General features: G+C 45.1%; 2 protein-coding genes across 3 annotated transcripts in view; one reads left to right on the forward strand and one right to left on the reverse strand.

Annotated features, from left to right (window-relative positions):
* The window catches only part of matr3l1.1 (matrin 3-like 1.1), a 16,110-nt gene extending 12,828 nt beyond the window's left edge, over positions 1–3,282 (forward strand). For both annotated transcript variants that reach the window (XM_056601031.1, XM_056601032.1), the window contains exon 22: positions 468–3,282. In XM_056601031.1, coding sequence (XP_056457006.1) covers positions 468–500 — 33 coding nt within the window. In that variant the 3' untranslated portion in view covers positions 501–3,282. The remainder of the gene's footprint in view (positions 1–467) is intronic.
* On the reverse strand, positions 178–17,796 carry matr3l1.2 (matrin 3-like 1.2). The gene is made up of 21 exons (XM_056601030.1): positions 17,697–17,796; positions 15,336–16,347; positions 14,671–14,732; positions 14,109–14,150; positions 13,482–13,585; positions 13,160–13,218; positions 12,772–12,885; positions 12,057–12,182; positions 11,431–11,607; positions 10,752–10,876; positions 9,475–10,102; positions 8,652–8,757; positions 8,414–8,430; positions 7,220–7,342; positions 6,644–6,772; positions 6,015–6,143; positions 5,676–5,806; positions 5,075–5,381; positions 4,449–4,614; positions 3,497–3,612; positions 178–2,233 (listed from the first exon to the last, which is right to left on the reverse strand). Exons 2-21 carry the CDS (start codon positions 16,152–16,154, stop codon positions 2,171–2,173), a joined length of 3,543 nt encoding a protein of 1,180 aa, XP_056457005.1. The 5' UTR covers positions 16,155–16,347; positions 17,697–17,796; the 3' UTR covers positions 178–2,170.
* Positions 17,797–18,035: the final 239 nt, after the last annotated feature.

The raw sequence follows: 18,035 nt of genomic DNA on the forward strand, positions 1-18,035 counted from the left end.
AAGTACAAGGTGACACCCCTCACACACTCCCAGAGATACAAGGTGACCCCCCTCACACACTACCAGAAGTACAAGGTGACCCCCCTCACACACTACCAGAAGTACAAGGTGACACCCCTCACACACTACCAGAGATACAAGGTGACACTCCTCACACACTACCAGAGATACAAGGTGACCCCCCTCACACACTACCAGAAGTACAAGGTGACACTCCTCACACACTCCTAGAAGCACATTTATTATTGCACCGCATACACACAATTAGTTCTACTTCACGTGCGGCTTACGAATCAGTGAGCAGAATGGTTACATATGATCTTTTCAATTATCCGTAGCTTGTAAGTACATCATCTCACATATCAGAAGCTTGTAAGTACATCGTCTCCTGTGACCTCATATGCTTATCAGGTTACCCCAAATTTTACTGTTCCATGGATACTAATTATTTTTGCATCGTCTTTCAGGAGCACACAGGCCAGGACCCTTGGAGCACCTGAGACAATTTTGATTCAGATGGGAACGAACGCCTTCCACTGATTGGCTTGTTATACCATGTAACTCATACCCTCATTGGTCAGATGCCCCTTCATGCAACTAGTTAACCATGTCTGCCATGAAAAGGCAAATGGCATTTTTTGTTTCGTTTCTCGATTTTAAAATGGTTAACCCACTTTTTGTGGAACTTGCTTTGTTTGTAAAGCATTTTGTAATCTTCTATTGAGATGTTCAATGTGCATAGCGTTAAGCCCATGTAGTCGGGCATTATGTCTTAAACAAGCACATCACTGCACGGTCATTTCTGATAGGATTTTTTGTTGTATGTAACTTTTGGACATCTACACAGCATTGTTACTTGAAGAAAAGGCTTTTACATTTTAAAACCGTGCCATTTCTTTTTCCAATAAAGAGTTACGCCTCGTGCCGTTATGGCTTAGTTCCGATCACATCGACCCGGGTTTGATTCCTCCCCTCTAACATACCCTCCTGTCCATCTCAATATTGGAGCATAAAAAAGAAAAAATAAACTGCACTTTAACGGCATATAAAAGTGTCACACGCTACATCCATTCATACAAAGGTTGCAATGTGGCTTCAAATTGGCTCACCAGTCTTATGAACCTTCAATGTCTTGGCAGAGAGAGCAGGGGTCTCCAAATGGCAGTTTCTCTGTAGCCATGTCTTCTGGCTCGCCCCCAGGGACTGCTTTTGTCCCTTCATTATGTTCACGGACTGACGCAGGAGCGCTCGGGTAGGAAGCTATGGGGACACATTTTCTGATAACATTACTGCCCCTACCCCGAGGTTCAGAATCCGATCAAGGAAATGCTGATTTTATTAAATGTTGCGGTAACAACTTTTCAAATCGGAACGGATTATTGATTTTTAGATGCAATAGAGAGGCAGCTAAAGAGTGAATCATACACGATTGAAAGCTATGGAAATTGACACATCATACAAATATTTGTGTACTTTTTCTGATGACCAAATGTCATTTGATGAGAATATTAGCGCCATTGTGAATTGAGGAAAACAGAACCGACCTTCCCCACAAAAATTATTTTTCTCTCTCAGGCCATTCCAGGTCATTCTAAGTCAATTCACTTCAGGGTTCTTTTATTTGTCGGTTTCACACCCTCAAAAAAAGACGGAAAAATAGTTATTTTATCTGTAATAAATTAAATACGGTAATGATTTCTGTAACCAACCAATCTTTCTGAAAGCAGCGAGGGTTCCCCGTTCCCAGTCGGGCTTCCTTATGTTGTACTTGCTTGTCAAAATAACTGCAGTGAAAGAAAATCCACCGCTTTGCAATTTACCTTGTAAATGCTCCATAGGTTTGTTTATAGAACAAATATGAAATTATATGAAATAAAATGTCTGGTTCAAGGGCACAGAGAGGGTAAGATGATAATTTCTGTTACGACAATGTTTTACCTACAATCTTTCTAATCGTGATCTTTTGGTTTAAGTACAAGATTTCAGTGTTCAAATACTGACGGTAATTATGAAAGCATACAATCACCATAAAAGTTCTCTTTTTCTACATTTATTAAAAAAGATCAACAGTTGCAACATTCAACTAAGTTTCTTGTAGTGTGCATCACATTCAAATCCCAAAAATGAACAGTTGGGTAAATACCATGCAGTCTTAAACAAAACAAAAAAGTTATTCAGCTTTCCTCCCTTTCTTGGGGGTCTGGGCCTTCGCCTGCTCTTTTTCAAGATGTTTCTGAAAGAGAAGATGGGTAGAGATGGTTAGCCATTAAAACCTTATTGACCAATAACTGCTTTGCTGAATTCCCATTAAAGGAGCCATCACACTTGGCTATTTTGTGATATAAAGCTGCGTTGCCAGTGCAGGAATTGGCCACAGAACTATGAATCTTTGGTCGAATAAAGTCCCGTCAGTGATACTCAGACCTATATTAAGCAGTGCCAACAAGAAAAACTAAATTGCATCGAATCGACACGGTCTGTGTTAACGGCGAACTCGAATTCCAGATTAATCGGTGGGTTTGGTGGCTCTTTAAGTTCCAATCTAACCTTATTATCTGCATAATAACTTCTATAAAAACAGGTTGCTTAAGGTGAGTGTGTTCTCCACGCTGCCTGGAAGTGGAGCCAGTAGTATGAACGGGCAAACTAGCAGCAAAAGACGGTCTATCAGCAGCATCAGAGTTAAGCCGACAGAGCAAACAGATGTGGTGAGGCGCTTTCACACCAAAATTGTACCGGGGGTGAAAATTGTACCGCCTACGTAATCAGCGTCGAAACATAACATCATCGATTGACGCGAAGACGAAATAACATAATACAGAGGACACTTGTTTTTACTTTATATTTGTATTGAATTTAGCTAGTAAACTGAGTGTTTAAAGTGTATCGTAGTTTAGCTAGCTTGTGTTAATTTAATTTAGATAGAAGTCATCGTTCGACGCGATCGTCCGTTGCCAGGCAGGTTTGGAATTTTCGGGGCTGACGATTCATCTAAATCCAACAGACATCGCAATGTAATAGAACGCCATTTGCAAATCGCAAAGGCTGCGCTAAAATAAAATAAAATATATTCGATTTTCTTGCTTTTGGGATATTTGTGATTTGTTACGGTTGGGTTGGTTTGTTAACTGGAGATCAGCAAGATTCATATTTTTTTCTTTTACAATTCAATAGTTGCATAAAAATGGCATATCAATTTGATCATAACATCATTTCATCTCAAATAGGCCTGGCCTAAACGAAAGAGCAGCTTATATATTTACTGCTTCCAATGTTGTATTAATCTCGACTATAGAATGATTTATTGCTTGTTTAGTGATAATGCAGAACATGAACTTTAAAAAGCAAAAAAAAAAAATCTTAAAATCTCGCATAATAAATCTTAATATTGGTTGAAATCGCTACAACATCATTTCCTGAAATTGTTCAGCCCCAAGTAGTACGAGTGGATAACTTGGCCGAGACGTAGACAAGGCCTCGGCCAGCAGCGCTGTACCTGTAGCTTGTCATAGTGCGCCTTGCTGCTGCAGTGGACCTTCTTGGCCGTGTCTTCGTTGGAGTAGAAGAGGAAGCAGACCCTGCAGTAGTAACCCATCTTCACGTACTCCACACCTGAGGGGGGCCACAGTGGATCAGCACACAGCCCAGCTCGGTCACAGCACACCTACAATACAGCTCTTTACTACCGTTAAACATGCACGCCTCCATTTTTAGTATATGTTAAAATACAATCCATACACAAGTACTTTAAAACGATTAATTTAGTTTTCATACATTTCGCCAAGGAGCAAATAGCTTTGATGATAGTTCCTGGCAAAACTAAATCTTTGTTTGTTTCCTTCATTTGTACATTGATTAGTGAAACCTATTTGTTTCATCACGGCGACTTTCTACTACACAGTCCATGTTTTGTGGTTTGTGTTTTTTTTAGGCTTGTACTTAAGACCGTGCGACCCTGCTGCAGGCAGGAGATCACACCCTAGCTGCTGGAACAGGGGTTCCCAAACTATTGTGCCATGCCCCACCTCCTGCCGCTTGAGACCAACCTGAACCAACCGAATATATTGTTCAGCCACACGGTTTCATTAACACGTCAAAAAGGTTTGATCATTCCTAAATGTAGCTTCCTCATTCAAACAGTATCCCCCCTTCCAGCCTTCAAACAATCTGACATAATACAAACGACACACAAGACTAGGGACAAGGGCCACATTGTGGAGTCTAATGCCCGCAGACTAGGGCAAACGCATATATTTTTCTAAATAATACATTTTCGAAGTTTTTAATGTTTATTGTGAACCCACTTGGACCCAGCCTGCGTCCCCCTTGTGTTCTCGGACCCTATGTTAGAACCCCCTGCAGGTGGCACCCTTGGGACCCCCTTGTGTTCCGACCCTCAGGTAGAACTCCCTGCAGTTAGCCCCCTCCCATAGACCCACCCCACTCACCGAGGGGGGTCTCTGGTTCGTACGGGGCCAGCGGCAGCGAGGCGCTGGGGGGCTTGGCCTCCGCGGCGGGCTGGGGTTCCGGCGTGGGGCTCTCAGCCTGGCTGGCTTTACCAGCGGCGCCGGCAGAGACCTCCAGCTCCCCTTCCACCTCCTCACACTTGACCTCCTACACAGGGGCAGAACCAGGGGGGGGGGGGGGGGGGTTCAAGATGGGAGACCCACAGGGAAGCGCACTCCTGAGGCAGGACTGGTGAGGGAACACACTCTTCATTTCCTCCCAGATGGGAGATTTCAGGACACGAAAAGGAATAAGGAAGGGATTCAACTTTTTTTTTTTTTAAATAAGAATATGCAGAATCCTGCATAATATTACAATGAAACAGAATTACATCTATATAGACTGAGCGATGCATGACTCAAATCTATAGTATATTATCCATGGCCCATAAAGCAACAGTGCAAACAAGTCAATAAGTAGTTCATGGCGGGTTTCACCAGATAGACCGGAGGAATTGGGCATCGACCCTTTAGGCCAGGAGTCAAACACCTCCACCACCGCCCTCTGCTGGCGGGGCCAGGAAGGACGGTGTAAAGGTTGGCCTCTAGCAGCAGGAGGGGACACTTACAGCAGTCTTCTGGTTGTCAGGGCTCTCCTTCGCCTCCTCCGTCCCCAGGGTGGGGGGCTCTGCGCCGGCTTGTGGCTGCGTCGCTCCCCCCGACTCCTCAGTCGAGCTCTCCTCAGTCTTCTCCTCCTCTTCCTCTTCCTTCTCCTCTGCGTCCTCCTCCTCCTCCTCCTCGTCCTCTGGGACCTTCTCCTCTTTGGGTTTCTTGGAGGGCGGTTCCTCCGTGTTCTTGGAGGTCTTGGAGGTGCTGCTGCTGGAGCTCTCCCTCTTGGCAGGCCTCTTCACCCCGTCCTGCGTGGGCCTTCTGTGGCTGAACCAGAGATGGGGAACAGAGGGTTGGGACCAGATTTCAAAACGGCAATATATTTCATTATTATATGATGGCCTTACAAGAAAAAATAACCTATGATAATCAACATTAATATAGGGAGCAACTATGGATGTTTTTCATATATTTGTACTTGGTAGAGGACCTTCTCAACAGAAGAGCCATGGTCTCTCAGTCCCTTTGCAACTTTGCATTGACTTCTTGTTCAGGTCCTTTTACCGTCGTCCGTGCATCAGAGTTGAGAATAAGGAGTGTGTTGGAAATGGACAGACTCACCCGTACTTGAGCTGCTTGTACTTCCTACTGACGTAGACACTGAGGCGCTTGTTCTGCATTTTAGGTGGGTTCTTTTTGTAGAAATCTGACATTTTCTCTGCGTCCTCCGCATCTTCCATCTCGATAAAACACTGAGGAGCACAGACACCATTGGTTTTTCACACGCATATTACCGATCCATCATAGAGATAAGCTGTGCTTTATCAACACCAGACAGGGAAACCAGGGTGTCACAGCAGACGGTGCAGGGGGACAGTGAATGAGAGTACACTCAACACCATGACAAACACAACCAAGTAGCCCACACCTCTTTCCCTTTGACACGACGGTGGGGATTACCTCTCTGCGGATCCTGTTGAGGAAGTATTTCCTGACTTTACCGAAGGACTCGGCTAGTTTCAGGACGTCCTCCTCCTTGAACTTGGTGTTGGGGAGCTGTCCGACATACACCACTTTACTGGCACCACACTGAGGGGGGGGGGGGAATGTCTTTGTCAATTCAAAGAATGAAGAAAAGTGAACGCAGCCCGACTAGGGCCGAACGATTAATCAAATTCAAACCGGCATCGTGATATGCAAATCGCAAAGGCTGGGATGAACGATTTGTGTCTGACTGGAGATCAATAAGACTCTTATTTATTTTTCTTTTACAATTCAATAGTTAAATTAAGATTAGTTATAATATCAATTCATCTTAACACATCTTAACACACACTTAAAACACAAAGGAAATGACAGTTTATATGTCGACTGCTTCCAATGTTGTGTTGGTCATAGATGATTTATTGCTTGTTTAATGAATAATACAGAACATAAGGAACTTTAATAAGAAAAATCGCAATGATGGATGAAATAATCGCAATTATATCGTTCCCCCAAATCGTTCATCCTTAAGCCTGACCTGGCATACCAGAGGCAGTAGTGCCAGAAGTCCTGCCTGATGGTGAGGCCACAGTCGCTGGACTCACCTGGATGGTGGGATAGGTTTGGGAATGGCTGATCCGAACGGGTTTTCCACACACCGTCGCCATGACGTTGGCGTTGTAGAACCGTGCCATGGCTTTGGCCTCCTCTTCCGACGCAAACTGCAGATACGCCTATTGGGTGCAGAATACAATGAACACAAGCATTTCTATTCCCACCCCCGTTTGAAATGGATGACCAAGTGCCGTTCATTTTATAAAAATAACCCCTAATTAGCATAATTGGGGGTCACTACACAGACTGTGCATCCAAAATCCCCTCTGGACATCACAAGTAGATGTACCAAACAAAGCGCAATTGCTCTAGTGACCTTCCCGGGATGGACTGTACCAACTGTGTAGTTCCGGATCAACCCATCTTTGTGGACAGTCCCCTGCCACTTGTGATGTCACAAGTGGGTCGGATTTTTCAAATGGGTTGTAGCAAGCAATCTCCCCCCCCCCCCCCACACCTTGTGATAATAAAAGAGCGACCCCTTTAAGCGACAGCAGACGGCGAACAGTAGGCGAACAGTGAGCAACAGGTGCGTGTTCAACGGCCGGTGTGGAGCGCGGCTTCACCTCGGGCCTCAGGTCCAGCACCAGGTGTTTGACCACGTCTCCGAAGGGCTTGGCCAGCGCCAGCAGCTCTCCAAGGAAGCCGTAGCCGCGCCGGAACCCCACCAGGTTCACCACCCTCATGCCCTGAGGGGGGGGGGGGGGGGGGGGGGACGGGACAGGAGGAGAGGGCTCAGCACCACCTCGGGGTCGGATAGCTAGTGCATCTTAAACCCGGGTTTAGCCTCATATCTAGTGCATCTTAAACCCGGGTTTAGCCTCATATCTAGTGCATCTTTCACCCGGGTTTAGCCTCATATCTAGTGCATCTCTCACCCGGGTTTAGTCTCATATCTAGTGCATCTTTCACCCGGGTTTAGCCTCATATCTAGTGCATCTTTCACCCGGGTTTAGCCTCATATCTAGTGCATCTTTCACCCGGGTTTAGTCTCATATCTAGTGCATCTTTCACCCGGGTTTAGCCTCATATCTAGTGCATCTTAAACACGGGTTTAGCCTCATAGCTAGTGCATCTTTCACCCGGGTTTAGCCTCATATCTAGTGCATCTTTCACCCGGGTTTAGCCTCATAGCTAGTGCATCTTTCACCCGGGTTTAGCCTCATATCTAGTGCATCTTTCACCCGGGTTTAGTCTCATATCTAGTGCATCTTTCACCCGGGTTTAGCCTCATATCTAGTGCATCTTTCACCCGGGTTTAGCCCCATATCTAGTGCATCTTTCACCCGGGTTTAGTCCCATATCTAGTGCATCTTTCACCCGGGTTTAGTCCCATATCTAGTGCATCTCTCACCCGGGTTTAGCCTCATATCTAGTGCATCTTTCACCCGGGTTTAGCCTCATATCTAGTGCATCTTTCTCATCTGTAAAGTCTCATATTTACTGCACCTTTCTCATTTGTCAAGTCTCATATCTAGTACTGGGCATATTTCTCTTGTTGCCCTGTTCTTTGGAAGCCGTTTCTTATTCATAAAATAACCGCATTAAGATATACCAGAGAACCTTTTCTAGATTAGTACAATGGCATGGAGCACAATAACAGCTACATTAATGCAAACATACAGGTTAATTGGAGAGCCTCCATGTTAAAAGACAAGATAAATAGAGGATTGGTTTGTGTGCCAAAATCGGTTTAACAGCAGTTTATCAACGCTCTACAAACAGACGGATCAGGACAACCAAAACGGAGATAAACGTACCCCTTTTCTTGAATTATCTGCAGAAGAGAGAAACAAAAACAAACAAAATGTCAGTGATTTTAAGAAATGTGCTCATGATCCGATTATGAGAACAATGCCTCTACACTTCCTCTTCGTTCCATAAACTTGCGGAGCCCGCCGTTTCGGGACCCTGAACTAGTTGGACAACAACATGCATAGCACACTGGATCAGGAACAACCCGGTTGGGGGACAAGGTCCACGAGACGCGTTCCGTACCAATGGAGTCCGAGTGCTCCGAGCGGGCGTCCTCGTCCTCCGCCAACTCGTCCAGGGTCACAAAGTCCTCCATGTTCTCCGGGAAGTCCTCGTTCATGCTGCCCTCCTGGGAGGGGGAGGAGAACAACCACGGTCACCACGGGGCCGGACAGTCTGGTGCATTGGTTCTCAAAGAGCGGCCCGCGGGCCAATGGCAGCCCGCGGAAACATTCCTGCCGGCCCGCAATGACGTACAGAAGTAAAAAAAACTACTCTAGTTTTCAATTAAATCCTGTTACATTTGTTAGTTTTAATCTGACTGTACATTACTTTGAAAGGATGAACCTCAGTTTCGTGATTTAGACCGTACTTGACCTCACTCCCAGAGGTCCACGGTGCAATGTTTTTTTCCACCACTGGGATGCTGACGGCGTTTCCCGCCTGATTTATTTTCCTTTATTTTCCTCAGTCAAATTCTGGGTTCCTAAATTGGCCCTCAGCTGTCATACTTTGAGAACCCCTGGTCTAGTGGTTCGGACTTCCAACCAAATGGTTCTGGGTTCAATCCCCAGCGTTTTATCTTTATGTCTGGTTATCCCTCATGTTTGAATGGAGGTACAAATTCCTTACTTTAACCAACACATCTATTTTTATACTGAACTATGTTTTATGAAGTGATTCAATTAGTTGACCAACTTGTTAGTCAACTAATCATCACGTATTAGTTCAACTACATGGCCCTAAAGGCAGGTTGTGTGTAGCAGTATCCTTTCTTAGATCCATGGTATTACGTCGTATGGAGCAGTGGTCCGTCAGTACTTCAGGGTATAAAGCTTTGTCCTACCATGTCTTCATGCAGGTCGTCTTCGGTCATGTCGGAGGTCTCTGCAGGAGCATCCTCTCTGCCCTCCAGGTCCTCCCCCGGTCCACTCTGGCCTTCCATCTCCCCGTCCTCTCCTCCCTCGTCGTCTGCCTCCCTCTCCTCCTCGGAACCGTCTTTCCCGTCCGGAGCGCCGTCGGGGAGATCCTCTCCCGACGCCTTCTGGACTTCTGTCGGAGGCTGCTTCGACTCCTCTTCATCCTCCTCCTCTTTCCCCTCCTCCTCCTCCTCCTCTTCTGGAGCTGTGGACTGTGCCTCAGACTCCTCCACCTTCTTTTTCTTCAAGTCCTTCTTCTCTTTTCCTTTGGACTTGTCTTCCTCTTCTTCCTCCTCCTCCTCCTCTCCTCCTTCCTCTCCCTCCAACACGCCCGCGCCCTCCTCAACTTCCTCCTTCACTTTGGTCTTCCTCTCCACAGGCTGCTGCTTCGACTCAGACTTCTTCTTCTCCTCCCTGCCCTTGGAGGCCGAGGCTTTGGAGGAGCTGCTCTTGGACGGGCTCTTGGACGGGGGAGGGCTGTGGTCATCTCTGCTCCGTCGGCCCCCGCCGTCCCCTCGGTCTCCTCGGTACGGGTGGCCTCCTCTCTGGTTCACACTGGGAACACAAAACCACTCGTCAGGTTCCTGGTTTATGTCTCGTGGGAATTAACAGAACAATGAGCAGCAGTCCGTAACGAATGGAACTGGGATTGTTTGGGTTATTGTTACTAGAAACTGAAATTTGAGTTTAATATACTCATAAAAGTGCCTAACCAATACATGCGTCATTATTTTCACAATATTTTTGCTGCTACCAGGGGAAGTTTTATACGTATTTTTTACATTAGTTTCAAATAACACAACATTTACAATTGCAAAGAGTATATTCCAATTGACCTGTCGCTAAGCTCCGCCCATAGAACGCAGATGAGCCAATGACAGCCTTAACTATACTCGGATATCAGCTTGGACAACACAATTGAAACAACAGGGAGGAGGCATAATATAAAAATCTAATGGTGGATTTATGTTGTTTGTGTAAAAAAAGAAAAACACGGTAAAACGATGTGCTTGGGATACATGTAACACAGACAGCCGGTGTACCGAAAGGCTGCAGAATGGGGTACATTTAATCCCTTTTCCCAAGCCACAATGAGACAAACTTTGAATATGATTTTTGGGCAAAAGTCAAAGCCCTACTCTCCACCCCCAACGCCCAGCCCCCGATGGGGACCCGTTGGCTGAGGAGCGCCCAGGGGACTCACCTGAGGGTCTTGTACTTGGTGCAGACGTTGAGTCGGATGGGCCGGCCCCGGATGTTGAGGGGGTTGACGCTGTAGTACTTGACCATCATCTCTGCATCCTCCTGGGAGCCCAGCTGCACAAACGCCTGGGACGGGTCGGAGCAGTGGAGATACACAACGGTCTCAAAAGGGCAAACAACACACTGAAACCCTATTGAAGCAGGACCATATTCTAAATAACTGACTACAAATTTTAGCAACCGAGCAATTTAGCGAAAACACGGACCTCAGCATGGCGTGAAAAGTGAAATATAATAAATAAAAAGTAGTAGTAGTAGTAGTAGTAGTAGTAAACCATCTATACTGCAAATCAACAGCCACTATATTCCTGATCCTAGTCTACTCTAAACTCCATCTCCTCAAGAGACACTAGTGTTGATTGCCCGCTAAATAATAATAAATGAACTTTATATAGCGCTTAATATGGTACTCCAAGACGCTTTACATATTGCCCTATCAAAACTATGTAAAACAGACTAGGAATAAAAGAAAAACAGAGGTTAAACATGAAGAATAAGGACGGAGTTAGGTGGGGAAGGCTACTGTGAAAAGGTCTGTTTTGAGTGCAGATTTGAAAGAAGAACTAAAGCAACACGTTGACACCGTGCTGTGCGTGTGCGGGTCTTGGCGGGTAGGGTACCTCCTCGTTCAGGAAGAGGTGCTTCTCCACGGTGCCGAAGCGGCCCGCGATGGTGAGCAGCTCCATCTTCTTGTCCTCCTCCCTGGGAAGGTTGGAGAAGAACACCACCTGGCTGCCCTGGCCCTTCAGCTCTCTGGGGCTGCGCGCCGTCGGCGGTACCGCGCCACGGTTCTTTTTCTGGAGGAGACATAAGCTTGATTCAAACCCCGAGGAACAAAAGCACAAGTAGAACCGTTGTCCTTTAACGGAACCACCGCCCGGGGCTCTGGGCTGTTCTGGGACCACTTCAAAGATCACTATTCAGAGTGCTTTGCATTATGCACATTTTATAAAAGATCATTGGGGTTAGTGGTAGGCCACAAACCCTTGACATCTAGTTTCTTATTTAAAATAAATGGAAACTAAAGTACAAGTAGGTAAAGGGAGGGCGATATTGGATGTTCGGGAAGTTTTCATAAATCCTAAATGCTACTTCATACAGCGGCAAAAAAACCATAGAAGCAACCGAAGGAAACATTACAAAACACAAATAGTGTGTGGCCTCTGGCCTTCCAACCACCGTTAAAGCAGGAATACATCCTTCACGGCGCAGAATGAGAAGGGAAAACTGGCAGAGGGCCGGTTACCTCGATGACCATGAGGTCCTTGGACAGGTAGAAGGTGAGGGGCCTCCCGTTCATGTTGGCTGTGTGCTTCTTGTAGTAGTTCACCATGTCCATCGCCTCCTGGTGGTTATCCATCTCCAGGAAGGCCTGGTGGGACCAGACTATGTTAGAGATCGCCCTGCACTGAACGCCCCACTGTGGAAGATGGGGTTTTCCCAACCTCGTTTCAATACCATCATATGCCTCAGTCTTAACCATCAAGCCTTTGTTGTTTTTAAATCCTTGTATAGTAATTTTGTAGCAACATATTTAGTAAATCTGTGCTGTCTTTTTACCTAACACATTGTGTGAGTTTGCATTGTTGTTCTGAGTCATTTATTTGAATTGCTGCTGCAACACTTGCATATCCCTTTCGGGGATAAATAATGTAAATGGTCTGCATTTATATAGCGCTTTCATCTAACCATTGGCCACTCAAAGCGCTATCGCCTCACATTCACCATTCACGCACACACCGACGGCGGAGTCAACCATGCAAGGCGACAGCCAGCTCGTCGGGAGCAGTTAGGGTTAGGTGCCGTGCTCAAGGACACCTCGACACTCAGCTAGGAGGAGACGGGGATTGAACCAACAACCTTCAGGTTACCAGCCGACCCGCTCTACCTCCTGAGCTACTGCTAAATAAGAACTATCACCCGTCTCTCCATCAAATGCAAGTGAACCATCACAGCCGTACCTTGTTCTTGAGCACCAGGTGCTCTCTCAGGGTGCCGAACGGTTCGGTTAAGGCGATCAAACTCTTGCTGAGGGGCTTTCGGTCATACTTGGCCACCACCACTCGGCTCATTATCTAGAAGTGACACAGGATAAAGTTGTACATCAACAGCCAGCTCAGTAGGACACCGTACAGTATCCCCCATTTGACCACAACAAGGGTACAGTTGATAAGCATTCAGGCTAGTCATGAAGTGAAGCATGCAGCTTTAAAATTGTGTCACGAGCCAAACGACCCTACTTTGTACAGTGGAAGATATCACGAAGAAGCATGTACTCAATATTTATAGTGAGACGTCAACATTATATATAGCTAGTATAAACATACATAAATTAACATAGTGCATTACCTTTGAATGTCCGGAATGTTGCATGCCCTTGTTCGAGAAGCCAGAGTTAGGCCCACCTCCTATGAAGAAACGGATGCGGAAAATAATATAAAATACTTAATATTAGTGGGACTTTATTAATTACAGTGTTGGGGGATGGCTAGTCAGCAGAGAACAACATTTGGATAGAGCGAGCAGGTGTTTGATCCCCCAGAAACATTAGGTATTCCACATGAACCAATGCAATGGCAAAGAGGGATGGACAAATCACAGAACACTTGCCTACATATTTAGAAATGTGTATTGTGTGGATAATTGACTTGTTCCAGTGCCCAATGCTTACCCCAGCTGGAGGGCATGCCACCCGATGAATGGCCCTGAGACATGGGAATCGGTCCCAGCAGGCCAGCAGAGAGATTGGGCGTGTCCATGTGATGGCCTCCGCCCCTAGAAGAAGAAATGTATTTTATAGTTTGATATTCTTTGCGGAGTTTACCCTTTCCTTGTCCGAATAAATGAATTGCCCAGAATCACCCTGTGTTATACTCTGCATTTCATAACTACAGGACACTTGGACTTTGTCGTGTTCCCAGCGTTATCGTATTCTAACAGGCTAGGAAATACTAGACTGATTTCAAGGTTTGTATTTGGGTGTGTACAGCTGGGTCAAACTGTTGCTTTGTTTCATCCCAAAGTACATTAGCTGTTTGTAATGCTGTCATCAAGTACACAACTTAAGCTTATCTTAAGGATATGTAGGGAAGTTCGGCTTGACTATTCAAACATGGGCGTACAGCTAAATAAACCCGTAATAGCATTTGTTGTAGACAGATTATTATTGGTGGACAGCAAAATCATATACAAAAGCCACTAGATGCAACTCCAAATTTGTGACATAATGATTTTGTACCATTTAAATGAACATTACATCAACGGTCCACTTTGAACTGATACCAGATGTGCGTCTTACCCAGATGTGTTTTTGGCCATCCCTGGGTCCCACTCTGGGTACCTAGAGAAAAATGTCGTTATATACACAAATATATGATAGTTAGGATTTTAATCTGGATTCAAATTATGAAGATAATAGTAGCAAGTAAGTAAGTCAAATGTATTTATAAAAGCACATTTATAACAGTTTGCACTGACCAAAGTGCTGTACATAGTGCATTCAGTAGGCAAAGATGAGAGTAATAGTACTATAGTAATAATACAGATTGAAAGTGAAAGTAAAGTTACATGGGCAATTGGTTTATTGGCAATAAACCAAGTGAGTATCCAATTTCAGTATTAGGATCATTTGCCTCCACAATTCAGTGTCAGTTTGACTAACATTGTTGCACATAAGAAAAATGTACACCAGAAACGTGAAGGTAATCTCGTCATGTCATAAGAATGGTACCCTTCTACCGAGTGCTCAAACGTTTGGTGACCTTTAGAAACGCATTCGTATGTTGACGTCTCCGTTCCACTTGAAAGAGGCTAAAAAAACAACAATCTAAAATTAAAATTAGTCTGTAAAACAAACTTACATTTGAAGAAGATGTTTCCGGTTCTCTGCATGACGAAGTCCATTAGTGTGCTGATTCCACTCCTAAAACACATGTAATACCTTTAGCCTCCATTACCAAACACTCCCCTAGCCTGTCCTACCGACTTTCACACAGGCATTGATAAGACACTTCCAACTCACTTTCAAATATCCTGGATAATTTGGTCTTTGTGTGTGAATAAAAAACGATATGCATACCGGAATTAAATAAAAGGTATGAGAAGAATTGCCCTGAATGAAAAATCTAGACAGTTTAAAACTGTTTGAAGCGTGTTACAAAATCAGGGAAAAACGGCTAGCAATATTGAAATCCCCAAGTGGTATTTGTAGACATGTTTAGGAATGGTTGTAAGCAAAGAATTCCTGAAAGCAGTGAATTTCCCAGATTCTGGATCCAGGTCTAATGAGATGACCTGGATCCAAGTAAAGTCAATATATTTTCAGGATAGAGCGATATTACATTAGCAAATTTCCAGTCAATGAATGATATAAAATGGAAGACTGGAGTAAAGACGCAAACTTGTGGCCTGACCACAAATCAAGGAACGTCGCTCGCCTAATCTGGGTATTACATTATAAACAAGGAAACCCCAAGAGAAAAAAGGGCAGGGGGGGGGGGGGGGGAGAGCCAGGACTGGTACTCACCATGTTGGAATGCACGTCAAAGTCACAAAGAGCACATACGTGAGGGAACATGTTGGGGGTGGCCCCCAAAAAGTCTTGAACTTTGCCTTGGGACGGAGAGCCCATCCTCCTTTGCATAAAGTCGCTCTGAGAGGACCCCATGGCATGCCCCCCATAGGAGTCACGTCGGGAAAGATCTGAATACTGTCCGTCTCTGCCGCCGCCACCACCACCACCACCACCGCCGCCTCCGCCATTATTGCCACCGTAGCCAAAGTCATAGCCCCGGGAAGAGTTGGCGGACTGCATGGAACCGTAACCGTAATTGGCTTGGGATTGGCCACGGGCTGAAGTCTGCCCCATGGAAGGCCCACCCATCCTCCCCCCATGCATGTCGTCCCAGTCTTCCCTGCCTCCACGGTAGGAGGTCTCAGGGGACATCGAAGGTAGGTCTCTGCCGGCCATGTGCCTGTCTCCGGCGTCGCCCTTCCGACTCTTAAGCTGCATGAGTATGTGGGGCAGGGTCTCCACACTGATGTTCTCTTCGGGGATCTGTGCGAGGGCGTCGAGGTCCGCCGGCGACAGCCCTAAGCTGGCGAACAGCTTCATGGTGCTGCCAAGATGGCTTCCACCGCCACGACGAGCCATCTGGGAGTTGCGGTCCTGGCTGTCCACACCACTACCAAGCCCCATGCCAGAAACCATGTTCCCCATTGACCGGCCCTGCGGCCCAGATCGTTGCTCGTTCATGCTATAGTTCAAGGTTTCTGCTGCTGCCAGGAGCCCCCGGCCCACGGCAAAGCCCTTCTGACCACCGTCAGATGGGTTTTTCTGTGACATGGTGCTCAATAAGACGCCGTGGTCTGTGGTGCCGAGTTCAGACAACTCAAGATACAGAACCAAGCTGGCGGTCTATTTAAAAACTGTATTCTCTGCCGTGGTCGGATGGTGTTTTTCGGGCGAAGGTGAAAAGAATGATGACAGTCTACCTCAAAAGGGACAGTCTTTCTTCAGGGAGGCAGAATGTTTTCAGCTGAAAGAGAACCAGGTAGGTAAATATGAAAAGGTTGCCTCTTTCATGAAAAAGACATCAAAATGAAGAGGCAACAGCTCTGTGGTCCAAAGCTTCATTTACATTTAACGGAAAAGTTAGCCCTAGACTTAGACGGAGGAGGAAATGAAGGGCAGTCAAAATGCACTGAAAGGCTGGGAAGAAAAAGGGACAGTAACACAGAAAAACCGGCACTATAGGCTCTGGATTGAACTCAAGAAAAGCGTAGGATTACAAGCTACAGAAAAATCGAAACTTCTTCGCTCATAAATGGGATATTTCAATATTCAAAAAAGTAGAAAAATTGCTTCAAATGAAACATCAGACTATGAAAGGATTCGTTTCCAAGCAAACGTCAGAAAGACGCAATAAGGAAGACATTTAGGAAGTTAAAAAGTATCCAATCAAAATGGAAAAGAAGATAATTTCACGACAGCAGATTATGTTGATTAACATAAATTAGTCTGGCCGAAAGATTTTCAATATGTATAATATCAAAACCTTAATGGTTATGCTTAAACTCAGCTCGCAGTATGATCATTTAGATGAGGGGGATTGTGTTTGGGTTTAGGGCTTGTACATCAGAATGCATCCGATTTTTTGTTGGCAATACGACACCATATTGAGGACTCAAGAGTAAATTGCAGCACTGTGAAATCATAAATCAACAGAATTTTGACGATTTTAAAATGCGAAATTGCCGTTCCCAAACAGAACAGAATCGTCCCTAAATGACAAAGAATTGTACCATTTGTTACTGAACATTATGACCAAATCAACATTACTAGCATCTCGATAACATACATTCCAATGCTCCTTGGCTTCCAAAACGGAATGGATATCATTGCGATGCACAAGCCCTGCGGGGACTGAACTCCATGGTATGCTTAACATTTTTCTATCCCTGGCTTTTTTCGATTTGCGCAGTTAACGGAATAACACATATTTGCCTCCCAGACGTTTGGCTGCCCCTGGCTGCGTGCGCCGATCTGGCTGGACATTGCCCAGAAACGTTAATATTTGCACATGGATATTTGATTTACCTACATACATGAATCAATGTGTATTTATACATCTCACACATGCATATTTGCACATTAACTTTATTTACTATGTTGTACATTTTGTTGTTTTATACGCGTGTGATACCGCGTGATGTGACGAAAACTAGCAGAATCTACATTTGCTAGCTAATCTGTGTCATTCTCTTGGTAGCTTCACTTAGTATCTTAAGATGCCTCCCAAATAACACCACTCACACAAGTGCTGGTTAATAAAATGCAAAATGATCAACTATTGTTAGTGAATCATACAATGTAGGTTGTCCTTACCTTTTATTTTAAGCACCGATAGCTCGGTAGCACGTCGAGCTAGTCTAGTTCGGTCTTGCGAGTGCCTGCCTGCTAGATAATACGCTCTGAATTATGGGGGATATCCTTCATTTAGTGTACCCTGTCAGCCGAGGGTGCGGGTTGTCTTTTGTTTAAGTAGTTGCAGGTTGCTGTTTTTTTACTTTTTTGTTCCAAACATAGTACATGTTTAAGTTACAATATTATCGTACAGTATTTTACTCTTTATTGTCTTGTTTTCTGCTTTGTTTTATTATTAAGAAATACTAAAAACGACCGGCCCCTACTGTTGATTACAATCGAGTGCCCACAAACGGAGGG

This window comes from Gadus chalcogrammus, chromosome 10, assembly GCF_026213295.1.
Source record: "Gadus chalcogrammus isolate NIFS_2021 chromosome 10, NIFS_Gcha_1.0, whole genome shotgun sequence".
Classification (NCBI taxonomy): Eukaryota; Metazoa; Chordata; class Actinopteri; order Gadiformes; family Gadidae; genus Gadus; species Gadus chalcogrammus.